At 45.1% G+C, this 16,499-nt stretch overlaps 1 protein-coding gene across 4 annotated transcripts in view; it reads left to right on the top strand.

Annotated features, from left to right (window-relative positions):
- The window catches only part of LOC143146164 (kin of IRRE-like protein 1), a 445,694-nt gene that overhangs the window by 412,296 nt on the left and 16,899 nt on the right, over nucleotides 1-16,499 (top strand). For 3 of the 4 annotated variants that reach the window (XM_076310177.1, XM_076310178.1, XM_076310179.1), the window contains 2 exons: nucleotides 7,288-7,587; nucleotides 13,678-13,998. In XM_076310177.1, the coding sequence (XP_076166292.1) occupies nucleotides 7,288-7,587; nucleotides 13,678-13,998 (621 nt within the window). The remainder of the gene's footprint in view (nucleotides 1-7,287; nucleotides 7,588-13,677; nucleotides 13,999-16,499) is intronic. The other variant, XM_076310180.1, reaches the window with a different exon arrangement.

Genomic DNA, 16,499 nt, shown 5'->3' on the forward strand with positions numbered 1-16,499 from the left:
CGTACTTTATTTTAATCGAGCGGAGTTAATTGAGGATTTTTCACGGTTGGTCCCCGGTAACGAGCCACGTATTCACCAACATGCAGCCACGTGTGTCCATATACACTGTGAGTCAAAAGTTTTGGACCCTTTGTTACAAATAGATGACTTTATCGGTTGGTTTAGGAACATGCAGTGCAATCATTATTCCCATTTTTGATATTCAAAGAATACCTAAAACCACTAGAGCGATGAGAAGTTCAAAATATAGGTAGACAATTTTCTAACTGCTCTAAAAAAAAATTTCTAATGAATTTCTATCCTTCCACGAGTACAATAAATATCTATTATAAAATAAAAATTCTATCGATACTTCCAACGGATAATTAGAATCGCAAACAAAATTTCTATCGATATTCTCCCACGGAGAATAAATATCTAACATAAAAAAAATTATATCGATACTTTCGACGAATAATCAGTAACGCAAAAAATATTTCTATCGATACCCTTCCACGGACAATCACTAACAAAAAAAAAATTTCCACAAAAAGTCTTAGAAAAATAATGGAAGAATTGTATTACCTCAACGTTCATTTCACTCGATGGCCCCAAACTTTTGGTCGGCTGTATATATGCATACGTTGGCGCAACGTGCACGCAAGGGGTCCGTGTATTTATTCCGAAGCGGCTAGACCAAGGATCTCGGTTCAGGTTGAATATTTCAGGCGTACTTAGTTCTGGCTACATTTTTGATATCCAATTCCCCGGGTTACGCGGAGCGAACCGCCCGACTGCACTGCGGTCTCGAGGAGCACGAGATTCTACCGCCCCATCTCGGGACCGGGTGAACGAATTGAATATCTCAGATTTAAAAGACGACCGTGCGCGAATCACTCTTTTTCTCCTCGAGGCTGCGGAAGAGCTTGTACAGCCTGGATCGTTGTCGACGTCGCGTAATCCGTAGATCACGAACAGGTCAAAGTATCACCAATTTCGTCCAGACCTTAAGATATTTAATTTGGTCGCTATATAACTTTTTATTTTTTTTACAAATGTTACCACCTTTGTCAACATTCAAGAACCACCACGAAACAATCAATTCACGCATCCAATCGTTCATACACCACGTTAAATGTTTTTCCATTTTTTCTTCTAATCCCTCAATTAGAATCGTCCCATGAGACAAGACAAGAAATGTATTAACTAGTTAACCAGTTAACTTGCCAAAGGCATTCATTGCTACGATATAAATTATAACTTGCAATTAAATACAGTTCATAATTAAAGATTCAGTCTTGTTAATACCAAGTGTAATTTATCACGGACTTGTATTTATTAATCCACTCACAGTGTCATATTCCTTCAACTCCTCGGGGTACAGTGAATTAAAAACTGTCTCGTCTGCTCTGCACGCTAGGTTAGTTCCCGACCCTTGAAAAATTCAAATAAACACAAGTTGAACATACTTATCTTGTAATTGAATATTTAATTGATCTATATATTACTTTTCGATCATTATACACGGTCCTCTATACTCAACTGTGCCTCGTTAACGCGAAAACGCCTAAAGGAAACTTACAACCTTATAAAATTTTCAAAAATGATAAGGTACGTATCGAACAACCCTTAGATAAGATATTTACCTTTTCGAGGTACCTATTACTCGATCCTCGAAGCCACTTAGGCGAGTCGTGGTTCGTAGATATTGAAGCAGAATCGTAAAAACAGACCTAACCCTTCGTGAAACGACTTTCGACGCATCGGATATGGATGAACGTGTGAACAGTCCACAAGGTCCTCGATATTTAACCAAGGTGTTCGTCACGGCCTCGTAAAGGTCGAGGAAACGAGCCAGGATAAGCAGCAATCTCTCGCAGGAGTTCTCGAATCGAAGTCAACCTCGTGTCTGGATTTAGTTTCCCGGTTATTACATCGTCGCCCCGCTCCTGGGAATGACATTTGCTTTAGGCTATTCACGTCCGCCCAGAAATGAGGTTTCCTTCTGGCGACCGCGGGATTTAAATCAATTCCGATCGAAACTCTAACGAGACTTTCGAGCGCGCTGTCGCCGCTCGAAGTGGAATAGGAACGTTCTGGTCAGACTCTTCGGTGGGTTTCGGCTACGTGACATTTCAGAGCGTGGAAAAAATGTCTTGGCAATCACGATGGTCGAACAGTGTCGTTTCTAGACATTCTTTCACGACGATTGATAAATATGTATAATTCACTTGGAGGTGGAATGGTACGAACGATAAATAACGATGATCACTGCACGTGAGAAAGCGAATGGAAAATAATATTTTTTGATGTGAGATTTCGTTATGAAGGAAATGTGAGATAATAATATTTTCCACGAGGCTTTGTTGTCGAGAAAATGTGGAATGGTATTTTTTTCTACGAGGCTTCGTTGTCGAAGAAATCGATTTTAAAAAAATCAACTTGACAAATACTGAAAATTTGTTCACAAACTTGTATAAGTCACGTACGATGGTATGGTTGTTCTACGTGAGAAAGTGCGCAAAAAATGTAGAGTAACATTTTTTTGCGCGAGGCTTCGTTGCCGGGGAAATAAATTTTGAAGATCTTGAGTACACCCGATATCGAGGTGTCTGGCCATTGCTCGACGTTTCTACTTGCACCGATGTTTTCTATTTCTCGTCAGTCTCGTCACTTTCAAGAACGATTAAAACTGGTTCGAGTGGATGATACTACACCATTGTCGGTGCTTGCAGCTACGCAAATAGAAATATCGAGCATTGGTCGGACCAGACGAGTCGCACTCAATCGCAAGCGTACCTGTTGAATCTTCGACGTCATTTTTCTCACTAACAATGACCTCGGTAAACAAACTCTATTCTACATTTTCAATTCGTTTTCCCGCGTAGAACTATTGTGTTACAACTTGCTTCAAACCCCCTCTGTTTCACGGAGCTACGTCGCAATAACGATATCCTCGACTCGATTAGCTTCGAGTGTCCCTAAGAACTGTAGTCCTTGAAGTATCGTATTCAGACGTTTCGATCTGGTCTGGTAAACACTATCCACGTTCCACTTGTACTCAATTCGTAGCTTTCTTTCTGCTCACAATGGTTATTCAACCGCGTGTTTCTTTGGTCCGCCCATTCATTGATTGTTCTACTAGAGCGCGAAAACTTGAAACGATTCGCACAATCCTATTCACATTATCATCCAGAACGAAATTCCTCGACGTTTCGCGTACCCCTCTTTCCAAAATCGATTCTGATAAATCCCAAGTACGCTCGACATCGAAGTGCCTGACCAATGCTCGACGTTTCTACTCGCGATGTTCTCTGCGCGAAAATGCGCGCGAAAACTCGTCCGTTTTAACGAATCGTGTTTCGAATTGAAAAACCCACGCCTAAAATTTATTTTTTAAATTTTAAAATGGCTAAAAAATGCCCAGTGTTGAAAAATCAAAGAGACAAATGGTTTGAATCGTTCCCGCCTAGCAATGGCCGCTGTCATCGGTGACAATTGAATTTCATACGCGTTATTTAAAAGCTTTGCGTCGAGGTGTCGCATTCGACGATTCTCGTCGTTAATTTCGAATTACAAGCCATAGGTGCACGGACTAACGATGAATGTTTACCGTGTCGCGCGTTAATTACAATGGAAAACGAGCATGACGGTCGCATTTCCTCGCGTTCGGTGGGGGAGGACGTTCAATTTTGACGCGGAAAAACGACACGCGCCACGACGACGACGTCTGCTGTCGTTTCGTTGTACAGAGGGCGTTGTTAACTCTTCCGTAAAAATTATTTTAGCGCACCTAGGTAACACGGTCGACGTTCTCTGTCCCGAGAATGGTCCTCAACACTAGAACTACCAATGGTGAACGTAGGTATCTTCGAAGTTAAATGAGAAACGAGCGAATTTGCAAGAACGTAATACATTTTTCTCTAGATTTTTCATTCTGTGACAAAAATCATTTTGGTCGATTTCTTTCCATTCTGCCTTAACCGATCAAGATCAACGATAAAACGCATAGAAAAATTTCAAGCTGCGTATTTCCAACGGTTACAAAATGGCACGAGAAAACATATATACCCGTCTTGGCAAGTCAAGAGTTAACGAAACATTTTTCTTCTTTGTTTATACGCCCACTCAGCGTTCCCTCCTTATATTTATTCGTTGACTCGGATACATTTCGCAAATTAAAATTCCTTCCACCCTCGCGGCTCGTTGGACGTGCCTTTTTTTCTCTTTTTCTCGTTTTTTTTGTTTTTTTTTTGTTTTTCGTTTTTAATATTTTTCGTTCCGCGTCGACGAATCGAATGGAACAAAAGCTGTTGAACGAGAAAGAACTGTATCGCTCGATGACGCTTTTGTACCCGAAGCCTGACGTCAACTGCCATTTACCGAATTGCGCGCGGTAACTAAATAAAAGGAGTGGCAAACAACACGGGACCTTTGTCGAGGGTAAAAAGAAGAGAAAAAAGGGGGCTTGGAGTGGAGGAGGGGGAGGGGTTAATAAACTAACCGCGCTGCGGCTTTGATTTTGCGGGATTTCAACTCGGTGAGGAACGACGATACGCGTCCGTGCGGATCCTTTGAAAAACCGAACGAAAACGAATTGAACCGTTGATAAACGAAGGTGGTAGTGAGGGAGAGGGGAGGGGGGACAAAAAAACGATCCTCGAGATGACCGACTGTCGTCCATTCGAGGAGTATTGGTAGTATCATCCTAGGCACGAAGGTAGCTCTAAAAAATTGTTCCCGAAGATTGCCTTAAACTCGTAAACGAGGCCGTATCTTACGTACAAGATGGCGGGGTATTGTTTGCTTTCGGGGCACGATTTCGTCTCCTTGCGAACCATGACTCTTTCGTATCTGCAGAGACGACGAGAAGATCTTATTCGTCCTCGCGAGCCTTATTCTGTTTTCAATTTCGTGACGTTTCTTACGTGGCAATTTTATTTCCACGTAACACGTCTGCGTTCGAGTTAACCCCGTAACCGGGGTAGGTGGATATTCACTCGCTAACAATTCGTAGAAATATTTTTCGGGAGAAAATTACTTCGAGGAAACAATAATGAAACTCAGCAAGATTTATCGAGCCCCGCTTTACCAGTTTGGGATTAATAATCGTTAAACTATCTCTGGACGTCGATCTCCGCGTATCCCTCGCGATATTACATTTGCGGACGTCTTGAAAAACCTTTTATCTTTTCCAAGCCGATAAGATACGTCCATCTATTTATCTCTCTTATACCGCAAAGTGAAAGGGGAGACGAATGCACGGGGAGATAGCAAAAGCAGATAAATTGGGCGAAATATATATATATATATATATATATATATATATATATATATATATGTATATATGTATGTATGTCGCTGGGAACGTGGCACGGCAGGTGGAGAATCTTTTTGCATCAGTCGTGAAACGATTTCATCCGAGCAAAGGTCTCTCTCCTTGTGACAAAACTGCGAGGCGTGCACCGAAAATTTTCAAGACGAGTAGAAACACCCCCTCGAATATCATTCAGTCACGAGGACGTATCATACACGATTCAAGTTCCAGTGTAGTGCAATCATCCCCGAGTTCTCAATGTTGTCATCAAAGTACCATCGCGTCCCACGTCTCTCAATTCTCGAATCGTACCTACATATCTTTTCACATTCTCGGGACTCGAAAAGCGTTCCGAAGTTTCTGGAACTTCTGTGTTCTTGAAACCGGGGTACTCTTCGGTCGCTTTTTAGTTAAATGATACATTTCGGACGGTAACTTAATTTCTGTTGTGCATTCCTTCGTTGCGATCCTTCTTCAAAATTTATTGTCTCGAAAGTGACCTTCGTAGCCTAGATTCTATAACACGAGTGTGGGGATAATTGTGTCTTTATTTTAAAGAAACGTTAATTTCTGCTGCACGTTCTTTTGCTACGATCCATCTTTAAAATTTGTCGATTTAAATTTAACCTTCATAGCCTAGATTCTGTAACACGAGTATGCATTAATTATTTCTTTACGTTAATGTCTCGTAATAAATTTTGGAATCACGGTTGGGGGGGGGGGGTACATCATTTAGTCAAGAAACATTAATTACCGTTATATAATCTTTCGCTGCATTCCTTTCTTGAAATTTCTTAATTTAAATTTAATCTTCATAGCCTAGATACTGTAACACGAGTGTGCATTAATTATTTCTTTATGTTAATGAAGTCGATTTTGGAATCACGGTTGGGGGCGAGTACATCTTTCAGTCAAGGAACATTAATTATTACGTTAATTAAATGTTATACATTCTTTCGCTACAGTTCCTCAAGATTCGTCGCTAGATTCTACGAAACGAGTGTGCATTATTTATTTACCCCAAGGTCTAGTACAAGAAGAAGGAAAAATCAACCCCAGAAAGAAAGCTTTCGACCGACCGGAATTACTCGACACTGTCCACGTTCTATTCGTGGTACATTCCCCTCAATTTAGAAGCGATCTATCTTTCTCCCCACAATACACATTCCACTACATGACTGTAATTGACCGAAGACGTTAAGCGTAAAATATCGAGGGCATTAACGAGGCACAGTGGGTTCTTTCGTCGCGCGTCTTCCTTTAGAATTCCTCGCTTTGAATCTGATCTTCCGGCCCTGTAACACGAGTGTGCATTTTTCATTCATTTACTTCGAGTCCCTTTTGTATTACACGAAGAGAGAACAATTAAAAAGAAGTCCCGCGACTGACTAAAATTACTCGACACTGTCTTACTCGTGGTATATTATCCCCCTGACACTCCTATTTGCACCACGTATCTTCTGAATTGAAAAAAAAAGGAACGATTAATCCAAGAACATAATTCTCCGTTTCTTACCATCGAAATTAGAAAAAAAAAGAGAAAATTAATTGAGCATAATACTCCAATTCGATCGTACTTGATATTACCCACAAAATTATCCTCGTTGATCAAATAACTACCAAAAAGAAAATTCGAAATCTTACAAATTGGCCCTTGGATAATTCCAGGATTAATTTCCCACCGATTTTTCTCCTCTCGATTTACAGTCCACTACCGATACTCCAATGAACTAGCAAGCGAGTAGAATATCGAGTTCATCGACGAGGTGGATCCTTTCGTCGCCTTTCTTTAGAATTTACTTATTTCAACTTCCCCCGTTGTAATGCAGGGAAGAAGAAAAATGAACACGAAGAGAAAAAGTTCAGGCGCTCGCTGGCACGATTCGATCTTTCTTCCTCCCCGTGGTACACTTTCTATCGATTCTGAGGGACCGAAAACGTCGATGGTAAAATATCGAGGGCATTAACGAAGCAATAATCGGTTTTTCCAGTCGCCCCCGTGTGCAAGGAGGACCGGATCATAGTGGTCGGCGCGTCGAGGGGCGAGACCCTGGACATCGCCTGCAGGGTGGAGGCCGATCCCCCAGCTCACAATTTCCGATGGAAATTCAACAACAGTGGTGAGACGCTGGAAGTGGCGCCTGGTAGATTCTCGATGGAGAAGTCGAACGGCTTGAGCGTGCTCAGGTACACGCCGATCACGGAGCTGGATTACGGCACTCTGTCGTGCTGGGCGGACAATTCCGTCGGTACACAGACAAGACCATGTTTCTTCCAGCTGGTAGCCGCCGGTGAGTATTTACCGGATCTCGGTAAACGTTACACCGAGCTTTCGGACGCTGGTTCACCCCTCACGTTGCCCCGAGGCACGTCGAGCGGTCAGGAAATCGAGTTAAAATCCTTTCTGGCGGACAGAAACGAGCCTGTTTACGCTGTGAAACTATGACCCTTCGTGTTACATTTCGACCGCCCGTGACCTCGCAAACGCGTCACTTTGCGGTCAGATGACCGAGTGTTCGACCGCGATCGACCGCTACGAAACGGTCGGGGGTCCAAACTTTTGGATACCGTTCCTAATTGGCCGCTCGCCGATCGTTTTCAAATTTCGGGGTGTAGCTATGTCGCCCACGAACGTGGTTCGATGGCTCCGTATTACGGAAAACTGTCTCGCAGAAGTTTTCCGAAGTCACGGTTCATCGGTTCGGTGTCACGAAAAACTGTGTCACGGGAAAGTGGGTCACGCAAAAAATTGTAACAGTGGATACAATGTGCGATTAAAATTGTATGGAAAAGTAGGACATCTGGACTTTTCAACTTCGGGAGTTTTTCAAAGCTAACTAAAGAAAAATAAGTACGTTATACGTATCTACAGAACCACGTACAATATGGGTAATAGGTATTTAACAATTTAACTCTTTTTCTTTAAAATTTCATTTCATTTGCGCCAATTCCCTCTCTTCCATCTCTTGCGAAAGAAAAATTTGGAAATTTTTTTTTTTAATTTCTCGGCTCGCTGTTATTTATTTATGTTATTAAATACAACCGAAAAAATACGTGTTACACGAGCCAGAACTTTTTCCCAACGTTACACGAAATCCGCGCTACAGAAGTACCGCGTTGTAGGAGGGTTACCTGTGCCGGTAACAAAAGGGAAAACAAGAGGTTAAGAACTTGGAGCTACTCCACTTGGAAGATCCTTCGTGCGTAAATTATTCAGAGGGCTGGTCGCATTTCTGGCACTCCCGAGACCGAAACAAACCACCGGCACTGTTAACGCCTCGATTATTTACCATTTCGAGACCGAGATTCAGTCTCTAAAGATCTTTCCAATTAGTTGAAAAGCGATCGAGCTTGCACTGCCGAGCGGTCATTATTTACGTCCGTGTTCACCGGATTATCTAAGCGGTGAAATACCGAATTATCGAGATCGTATACGACACAACGTATTCCTATTTGTAACAGAACACGTGCGTATCTTTGAAATTAAGAAGGGAGAAATATAATAAATTCTTTACTTCTGTAATTATCACACGTCTTGTCAAGTAATTTTAAAAAGAGATTCGAAAAAGTTCAAATTGATCACTTTGGTAATTTCAGTATTAAATAAAATTGCTTTACGTGAATTCCACATAACCCAGACCTAACTTATACCTAGTCTCATCAAGTGGTAATAATTCTTGAACGCTAGAAGCTGCATCCTCCAAATCTATTTCAACCCAAAACCATTCTATATATATATATATATATATATATATATATATGCATCGACGAAACAATTCCTATCACCGTATTTACCCAGCGTATTCGCTCACTACGGTGACATGCGCGCGGGCAAATCGAGTTAACTAATAACCAGTTCATTATCGATTTCGAAACAAAATTTCGGTCACTTCTCTCGTTGTTCCTCGAAGCATCGAAGGGAAATTTTCCGTAGGGCTTCGAATTTTCCGCTCCACGGAGACACGCAGTACGAGGGGGCGAGGTGTGGAAGGGCCGGGGGGAAGGAGGAGGGGACAAACGATCAAAATCCTGACAGATATTCGGGAATTATCGCCGCGCGTACAATGCGATGCAACCAATCATCGCGCGGTAAACCCGACGTTAATCCGCGAGCGGATTTCGCGCGGCCCCGGGACTGCGTCGCGTCGGCGTCTTTTTTTTTTCCACAGGCCGCGTGATCGAGAATGACGTTGACGCGACGACCTGCCGAAACCGTGTTGACGTTGACGAATACACGCGGACGTACGCGTTGGCCCAAATCGACGCGTTTCCCTCCTTTGTGGTCCGCGCTGGTTCTCGCGTTCGTTTCGCGTCTGGTTGTATTTTTTTTTTTTTCTCGAACGAATCATAAATTAACGGAGAACAAAAAGCAAAGAGGGAAAAACATTCTCTAGGACGGTTAAGTTTCCAGACTCCTTCTTTCGACACTTCCGGACCTGGAAATACCTTCACTTCCTTTCTAGAATGCTAACCCTTCGACTACGAACGACTTCGACGTAAACCGCATACCCCGTGCGGAAGATCTTCATTCATACCGAGTGTACATACATTTCAAACGCCAATAGGCGTTCAACGCACATCACAGACCGATCTGAACGCCGATCCTAGTCAAAGGGTTAATTCATCGCGCCAAAAGCCGTGGTTCTGTCCCGTGAGGCTCGTAGGATAAAAATCGAGGCCATTCGGCCATTTGTCGACGAGTCCTCTCTGCTTGTCGACGTCGCAACGGAAGCCTCGACGACTCTTTCGTCCGCAGCGACCCGGAAATCGACCCTCGACGGAACGAAATTTTATTTCCAAGTCTGTCGTTATCGGTATCGGGTATCGTAACGATAGAAAAGCGTATTCGTGACGAGAAAAGGTCGGTGAACACGCGCGTGGGCCAAAGGCAACTGGTCGAGTCGAGCATTGTTTAGACCCTCCCTTCCCACCTCGCGACCCGAGGGCTTAGGGAAAAAAAATGTATTTTTCCGTAAAATTCGCGTAGCTCGATTTTCGAGAATTAAACAAAAGAATCGCTGACGCGAGGACGTCGTTATGTACTCGCGGTGGCGATGTTGATTAAATAACAGACTCTGGGGGGGGGGGGCTGGAAACCGCTTCGAACCATGAAAAATTTCACCCTACAACCTGCCCTCCCACTTCCTCCCAACCCCACCGCACTCATGGTCGCACGAACCGTTTCGCGTGTTCCATTTTTCATACTGGCCGTAGGAGTAAGTTGAAAAGAAGGAGGCCAGTTTATCGAGAATGGAATTTTCGATCGTCGAAACGGAAAAAAAAGTGTGAAAAAATCGAGGAAACCGCCCTCGTCCCCATACTCGAGCGTGCGCGTACACCGTCCACCGGAACCGCGTATACATATATTACGCGGCGGATGAAAATAAATTGAACGATGTCGGGGCGTAGAAGGGCGCGCATACGGGAGTGGAATGGGGTCGGCAGAGTGTGTACGAAACCCGTCGGAAAATTCAATATATCTTTTCGAGTGGAGAGGTTCGAGGGTCGAGAAAGACGACGGCGCTGGTTCGCGATTAACGCGAACGAAATCCGTGGGCACCGGCAGCGCGAGAAGCAGCATTGTGTAAATTGGTTCTTGGAAAAGAAAAACAAAAAAACGAGAAAAGCAGAGAGAATTAGATAAAGAGCTAGAGAACTAGAGCGAGAGCTAGAGCAAGGACTAGAGCAAGAGCTAGAGTCAGAGCTAGAGCGAGAGCTAGACCGGGAGCTAGAGAGATAGAGTACTGAATGGAGGACTAGTAAGATAGAGATACAGTTAGAGAGATAGAGAGATAGAGATACAGCTAGAGAATTGGAGAAAGAATTAGAGAGCTAGAGAAAGAGCTAGAGGAAGCTAGAGGGAGCTAGAGAGCCAGAGAGACAGAACGTACAAGGGATGCAAAGTGAAATAAAGGCGGAGCCGAAGGATACGCTTTCCACCCGCTGCGCCGACGGAAAAGGCGAACAATATTTATTTTCTCCTCGCCGCTTGGCGCCGTGCGATAGCTTCGTTGTCTGTTTAAGGAAAAGGAAATTTTATTTCGAACGAACGAGGGGGCGAAAAGAGAGGAGAAAAAGAAAAAAGAACAAAGAAAGTTGAAACGAAAGAAAGAAGACTACAACGACGAGAGAGAAGACCAGAGAGAGAGAGAGAAATAGCGACGCAGTCGGGACGACCGCGTACGAGCGCGCCAAGAGGACCAGCGTCGAATCACGACTGCAACGCTGCGCTTTGACTGGCGCCGAGAGAGAAAAAGGAATTTTCGTAGAACGCAAACTGCATCAGCACAGGGTTGAGACGCGCGGGACGCGGGGCTGGGATGGAACCGGGAGCCAAACGAAGAAAAAGAGCGGGGACATCTCTGTGACCATTACTATCCCGGTACACTAAATCCTTGCCACTCGTAGACGCGCAAACATTTTTCACCGGGGCCCCGAGCCGAGCTTGATTTCCAGCTCTAGCGCGCGCACGCTCTATCTATAGCTCTCTCTTTCTCTTTCTCTTTCTCTCTCTAGTTTCGCCAACCTGTAGAGCGCGCGGAGCCTTCGAGCGTGCAAAGTATCCGGGAAAATATTACCGGACAAAAGGGCGACAAACGAGCCCTTCGCGATAACTAATAAACGAAAAAAGGACACGCGAGGGCTACGCGTGGATTCCCTTGGAACGGGACGCGTCGAAGTTTCACGAATTCGAGGATCCATGGGAGAGATTCTCGAAACGGAGAGAATAGTTTGGAGTACTTGAAATAGTTGGAACAGCCGGATTCGACGGTTACAAATTAGGTAGCTTTTCCATTATTTTCTTTACGATATTTTTCCTCGTACTTCTTGATCGAGTTTCTCTTCCCTCAATTTTTCTTTACACGCGAATCTACGCTCTCGTGATTTTCTCTCACAATTTCTACGTTTCTTGATCGTCCAATAGTGTACCAACCACTTTCAATTTCGTCCTTACTACTCAACTTTGTCCTTACTGCATCCCCTGTTAATTGGAAGTGACAACAGAGCTCTTCAAAGTCTATAAATCTCATCCTCAACGATTACGAAACAGAGTCTACTATTAATATAAAGTACAGAGATATCTTCTATCGTGTCACTAAACTGTGACACAATGAAAGAGAATGGGCCATGAAATTCGATCCTGCGATATCGCGAAGAGAACCAGACCTAGGGCGTCTGACCCGATACGGTCCGTATCTCCTTCCGCGGGTCAAATTCTCAGCTGCGCACAGTACATTCAAACATATATTACATCAACGTAATATACAAAGATACCTTTCATCGTGTCGCTAGTCTGTGACATGATAAAAGAGAAAGGGCCACGAAATTCGATCCTGCAACAAGTTTAATTCTTTTTCACTTATATAGTTGTCGTGGAACTAAAAAAAAGGAAACTCTGAGAACCACCTCGGTGGTTCAATTTACACCAATTTCCACAAGGATAAAGCAGGAAATATAAAACGTTCGCTCACCCAGGGTGCCAGCAGGGGCAAGAAGCACCGTGGACAGCCGCGCGACTACAGAGGCAGAGTAATTGTAACGCGATGAAAGAAACGACCGTACTGTGGAGTTTCGGGCGTGTTGGGCGTCGTTGATTGTATTCCAGAGACCATTTCCATCGCGACGTTATTGTGCTAATAGAACTCGCGACGCTGAACCGGTCGTAAAAGGAGCGGCGAGCCAGCGGCGAGTTCGCGACTACGGGGAAGTGGCGAGGACTTTTATCGAGGTAAACGACGGAACTCGGCGACGACAAAGCGGGAAACGATTTTCGTCGTTCGTTTGATTTCGCCGTTCGTCCGGTGGCCGGCCAAAAGCCAGAATAATAATCGTCCGCGTTATGCGAGGGTGGTTTTGCACCTACCCCCTCTGAGAAGCTCGCCCGGAGCTTTACGCGGAGGATTACGCACAAAGTAACCGTGGAATATTGCGAGCTGGTGGTGTAGCCGTTTACAATCGTAACGCTCCAAAGGGCCAGCCAAGGCTGAAACCCTTTACGAAGCAATTTCACGCGCCGAGTCGTTTTAATATTCGGGAACTTCCGTGAACGTCAACTTTTTCCCCGCGACGAAGCAAGGAGAAGTCCCGTACACTCACCCCCCACTACTCGAGTCCTCGAAACAGGGAGTGAACTTCGCGTTGTCGAGGATCGATCCCCCCTTCTCCTGTGTCTCCCCGTGTCTGGAAAGTCGAGCTTGTTTCATCGGTCGAAGAAAAGAGGAAAACCGGAGAAAAATTGTAAACGGGATGGAGTGGGGGGGATAGGAAGCGCGGAGCGGAAAATTTTAAACGACACGAATCCTCACCGAACCTTCCCCCGGTAGCCTTACCGCGAATTACGTGCCTGCCGTTTAACCATGGGTGACGTTTTCTCATTTCAGGAAAACCATTTCCGGTACGTAACTGCACGCTCGCAAACCAGACTTACACCAGCGTTGAGGTGAAATGCGTGGCTGGCTACGACGGCGGACTTCCGCAAAAATTCATCCTGGAGGTGTACCACGGCGACGTGGACTTCCTGTCGAGCAGCCAGCCCCTCTACAACGTTTCGAACACCGACGAGCCGAGTTTCTCGCTGGCAGGTTTGGAGGCGTCAGTAGAGGCCGGGGTTCACGTGGCGGTGTACGCGGTGAACGCCAAGGGACGGAGCCAACCGGTCATCCTCAGCGAGGTCACTTACCGTGACGCTGAGAAACGTACCGGTGAGTGTCTCGGTGATGTTTCCGCGTGGTTCTTACTCCGGTCTGGAGATTCGTTCGCGATTAAATAACATCGCCGTGGTAGACCATCGGGTGTACTCGCGAGAGGGACGATTACAAACGAGTGTAGCGATTAATATCGTCGGATGATAGATTGCAAACAGACATGGAGTGTGAAGTAGAGGTTGCCAATTGGGCCTAATAAGGCCTAGAACGAAATGGAGTTGCTTTTTTTATAATATGTGGAGTATAAAGTAGAGTTTGTTGGTTGGGCCTAGTAGTGTCTAGGACGAAATGGAGTTCGTTGTTTATAATATCTCGTGTATATTCAGGTTCGGGAGGATTATAAACGAGTACAGGATATACACACACACATACGGATTACAAAAATATACAGTCGATGCCTAAATCTCTCCGAGTCTAAAGCAGAGCCTGTTGGCTGGTCTAGTAGGATCTAGAACAAGAGGCTTTTCCTTTTTTTTATATCTCTCGTGAAATATTTGAATTGAAACATTTCCTAAACTGTCGATTGTTTGTCATACGTGGTCTAGTACATTTTTATAAAGAATGGCCCGCTGCATCGATTGATTGATTCGGAAATATGTGATTTGGCAACCTATATTAAATTACTACTCTCTCGAAATAAAACGAATTCTACTTGAAACATTTTATCAGCAACAAATATGAAAAATAATTCCATTTATAGATAAAAATGGGAGTAATAATCCTCAACTGGTCCCCGGATCTCTGAGTCTAAGGCAGGGCTTACTAGTTTGCCTCATCGACGAATCCTCTATCAGACCCCAAGATAAAAGGCGCTAAAATAATTACATATACAGATCAGAATGAATCACCATAGTCAACACAGGTCACAATAGTTCTCAACCTTCTGCCAAACACCTCACCCTCCAAGACAAAGCCTTCTGTCAACCTAACGGACCCTAGAATGGAAAGGCATTTCCTGCTCCGCCTTTCTCGCACCTCCTTCCCCGCCGACGTATTAGCATACGTGGTAATTACGAAGTGAAAGACGCGTCGTTAGGGAAAAAAAACTTTGTTTTTCCACAAAAGCAACTGGATGGCCGATAAGGCCAGCCCCAGAAAGGGAAAGGCAGTAGCGACGGAATGAAAAATCACCCGTCACGCGTGCGAGCGTTAATCGAACAAGGAACGCGTTCAAGGAGAAACGAACCGCGTTAGGTTGACCCTGATCGATATAGTGACCGACACCGATTGCCGGAAGATTAACAAAGGTTCGGTGATATCCACGCGGACAAGGTCGGAGTGGTGACTCTCCCTCTCTCTCTCTCTCCGAGAGCAGGGTATCCTGCGGGTTCTCCTCACCGGCTTCGAAACGGATGGTAGCTGTTCCCGAGTGGGTGGTGTCAACGACCGGGTTGGTAAGCAAGACAGATCGCCACCCCCGAGACAGCACACCGAGGCGAATGCACCACACCCATTACGCGTCTGTGTACGTCACGCTACTTAGGGCCGCGAGGGTGCACTGGAGCAACCCGGTGCGCGGATGGTCGCGGCTAATCCGAAAGAGATCATCCGCGAACACATGGAAAAAAATAGGAAAACATGCACAACCCTCGTCCGTGATCCCAAATCCTCTTTTCAGATCGTTTAGTTGGCCCGTGACCGACAACGTCTCTCCGAGTCGCTCCGTACCAGACCAAGTCGGTACACACCGAAAAAACACCTCCCGATGACAGCCCCAGGGTGGAGCAGTGGAAAAAAAATGTAGAAGATTTGTCACGGGTAACCCTGGGGGCCAGTGTGTCACTGGGTGACGTCGTGTGTACACGTGTGATCGTAAATATCATGGCTGGCGTGGAGTTTACAACGAGGTAAAACGGAGGGCACCAAATCAATTGTCAGTAAAGTGATTTACGGTCGCGGCCGCGTCTATCAATTTGCGAGCGGGAGAGATGCGAGCGAGCGTGGAACGCGCGCGTACATCGGCCTCGCCTCGCGCGAGCTAACAGCCGCCACGACTCCTCGTACATCAACTTCTCGACGTTCAAGAACAAACGACCATTACTTACTCTCTCTCTCTCTCTCTTTCTCTCTCTCTTTCTCTCTCTCTCCCTCTCTCTCTCTCTCCCTCTCTATAGCACTCTTCGTATCTATACCACCTCACGACTTACTGCATTTGATTATCTTTGGATTCGCCCTTCTGCCAGACAGAGAGTAGGGGGGCTGAAGTCACGGCTACTTACCATTAAAACTCCCCCTCGTTGGAACTCGATCGGTGAAACGACCGGTTCGCTAATGAACGGACCGAAAGTCGATTAGCGCGTAATTAGGACATTAGCTGGAAACTTGCGGCATTTAAATACCGTCCCCCGATCTTCCGTGTTCTTCGAACGTTGCCTTCCCGTTTCGTCATCGGCGAGGATCTCGTGTTTCGAGAGAGACAGAGTGGCTCTTGACAAATGAGTCACGGAAACCGGTTGAACGATACAACTCGCGTCAAATCCGTAATTGCGGCTTGGATG

Source organism: Ptiloglossa arizonensis, chromosome 4, assembly GCF_051014685.1.
Source record: "Ptiloglossa arizonensis isolate GNS036 chromosome 4, iyPtiAriz1_principal, whole genome shotgun sequence".
Lineage (NCBI taxonomy): Eukaryota > Metazoa > Arthropoda > Insecta > Hymenoptera > Colletidae > Ptiloglossa > Ptiloglossa arizonensis.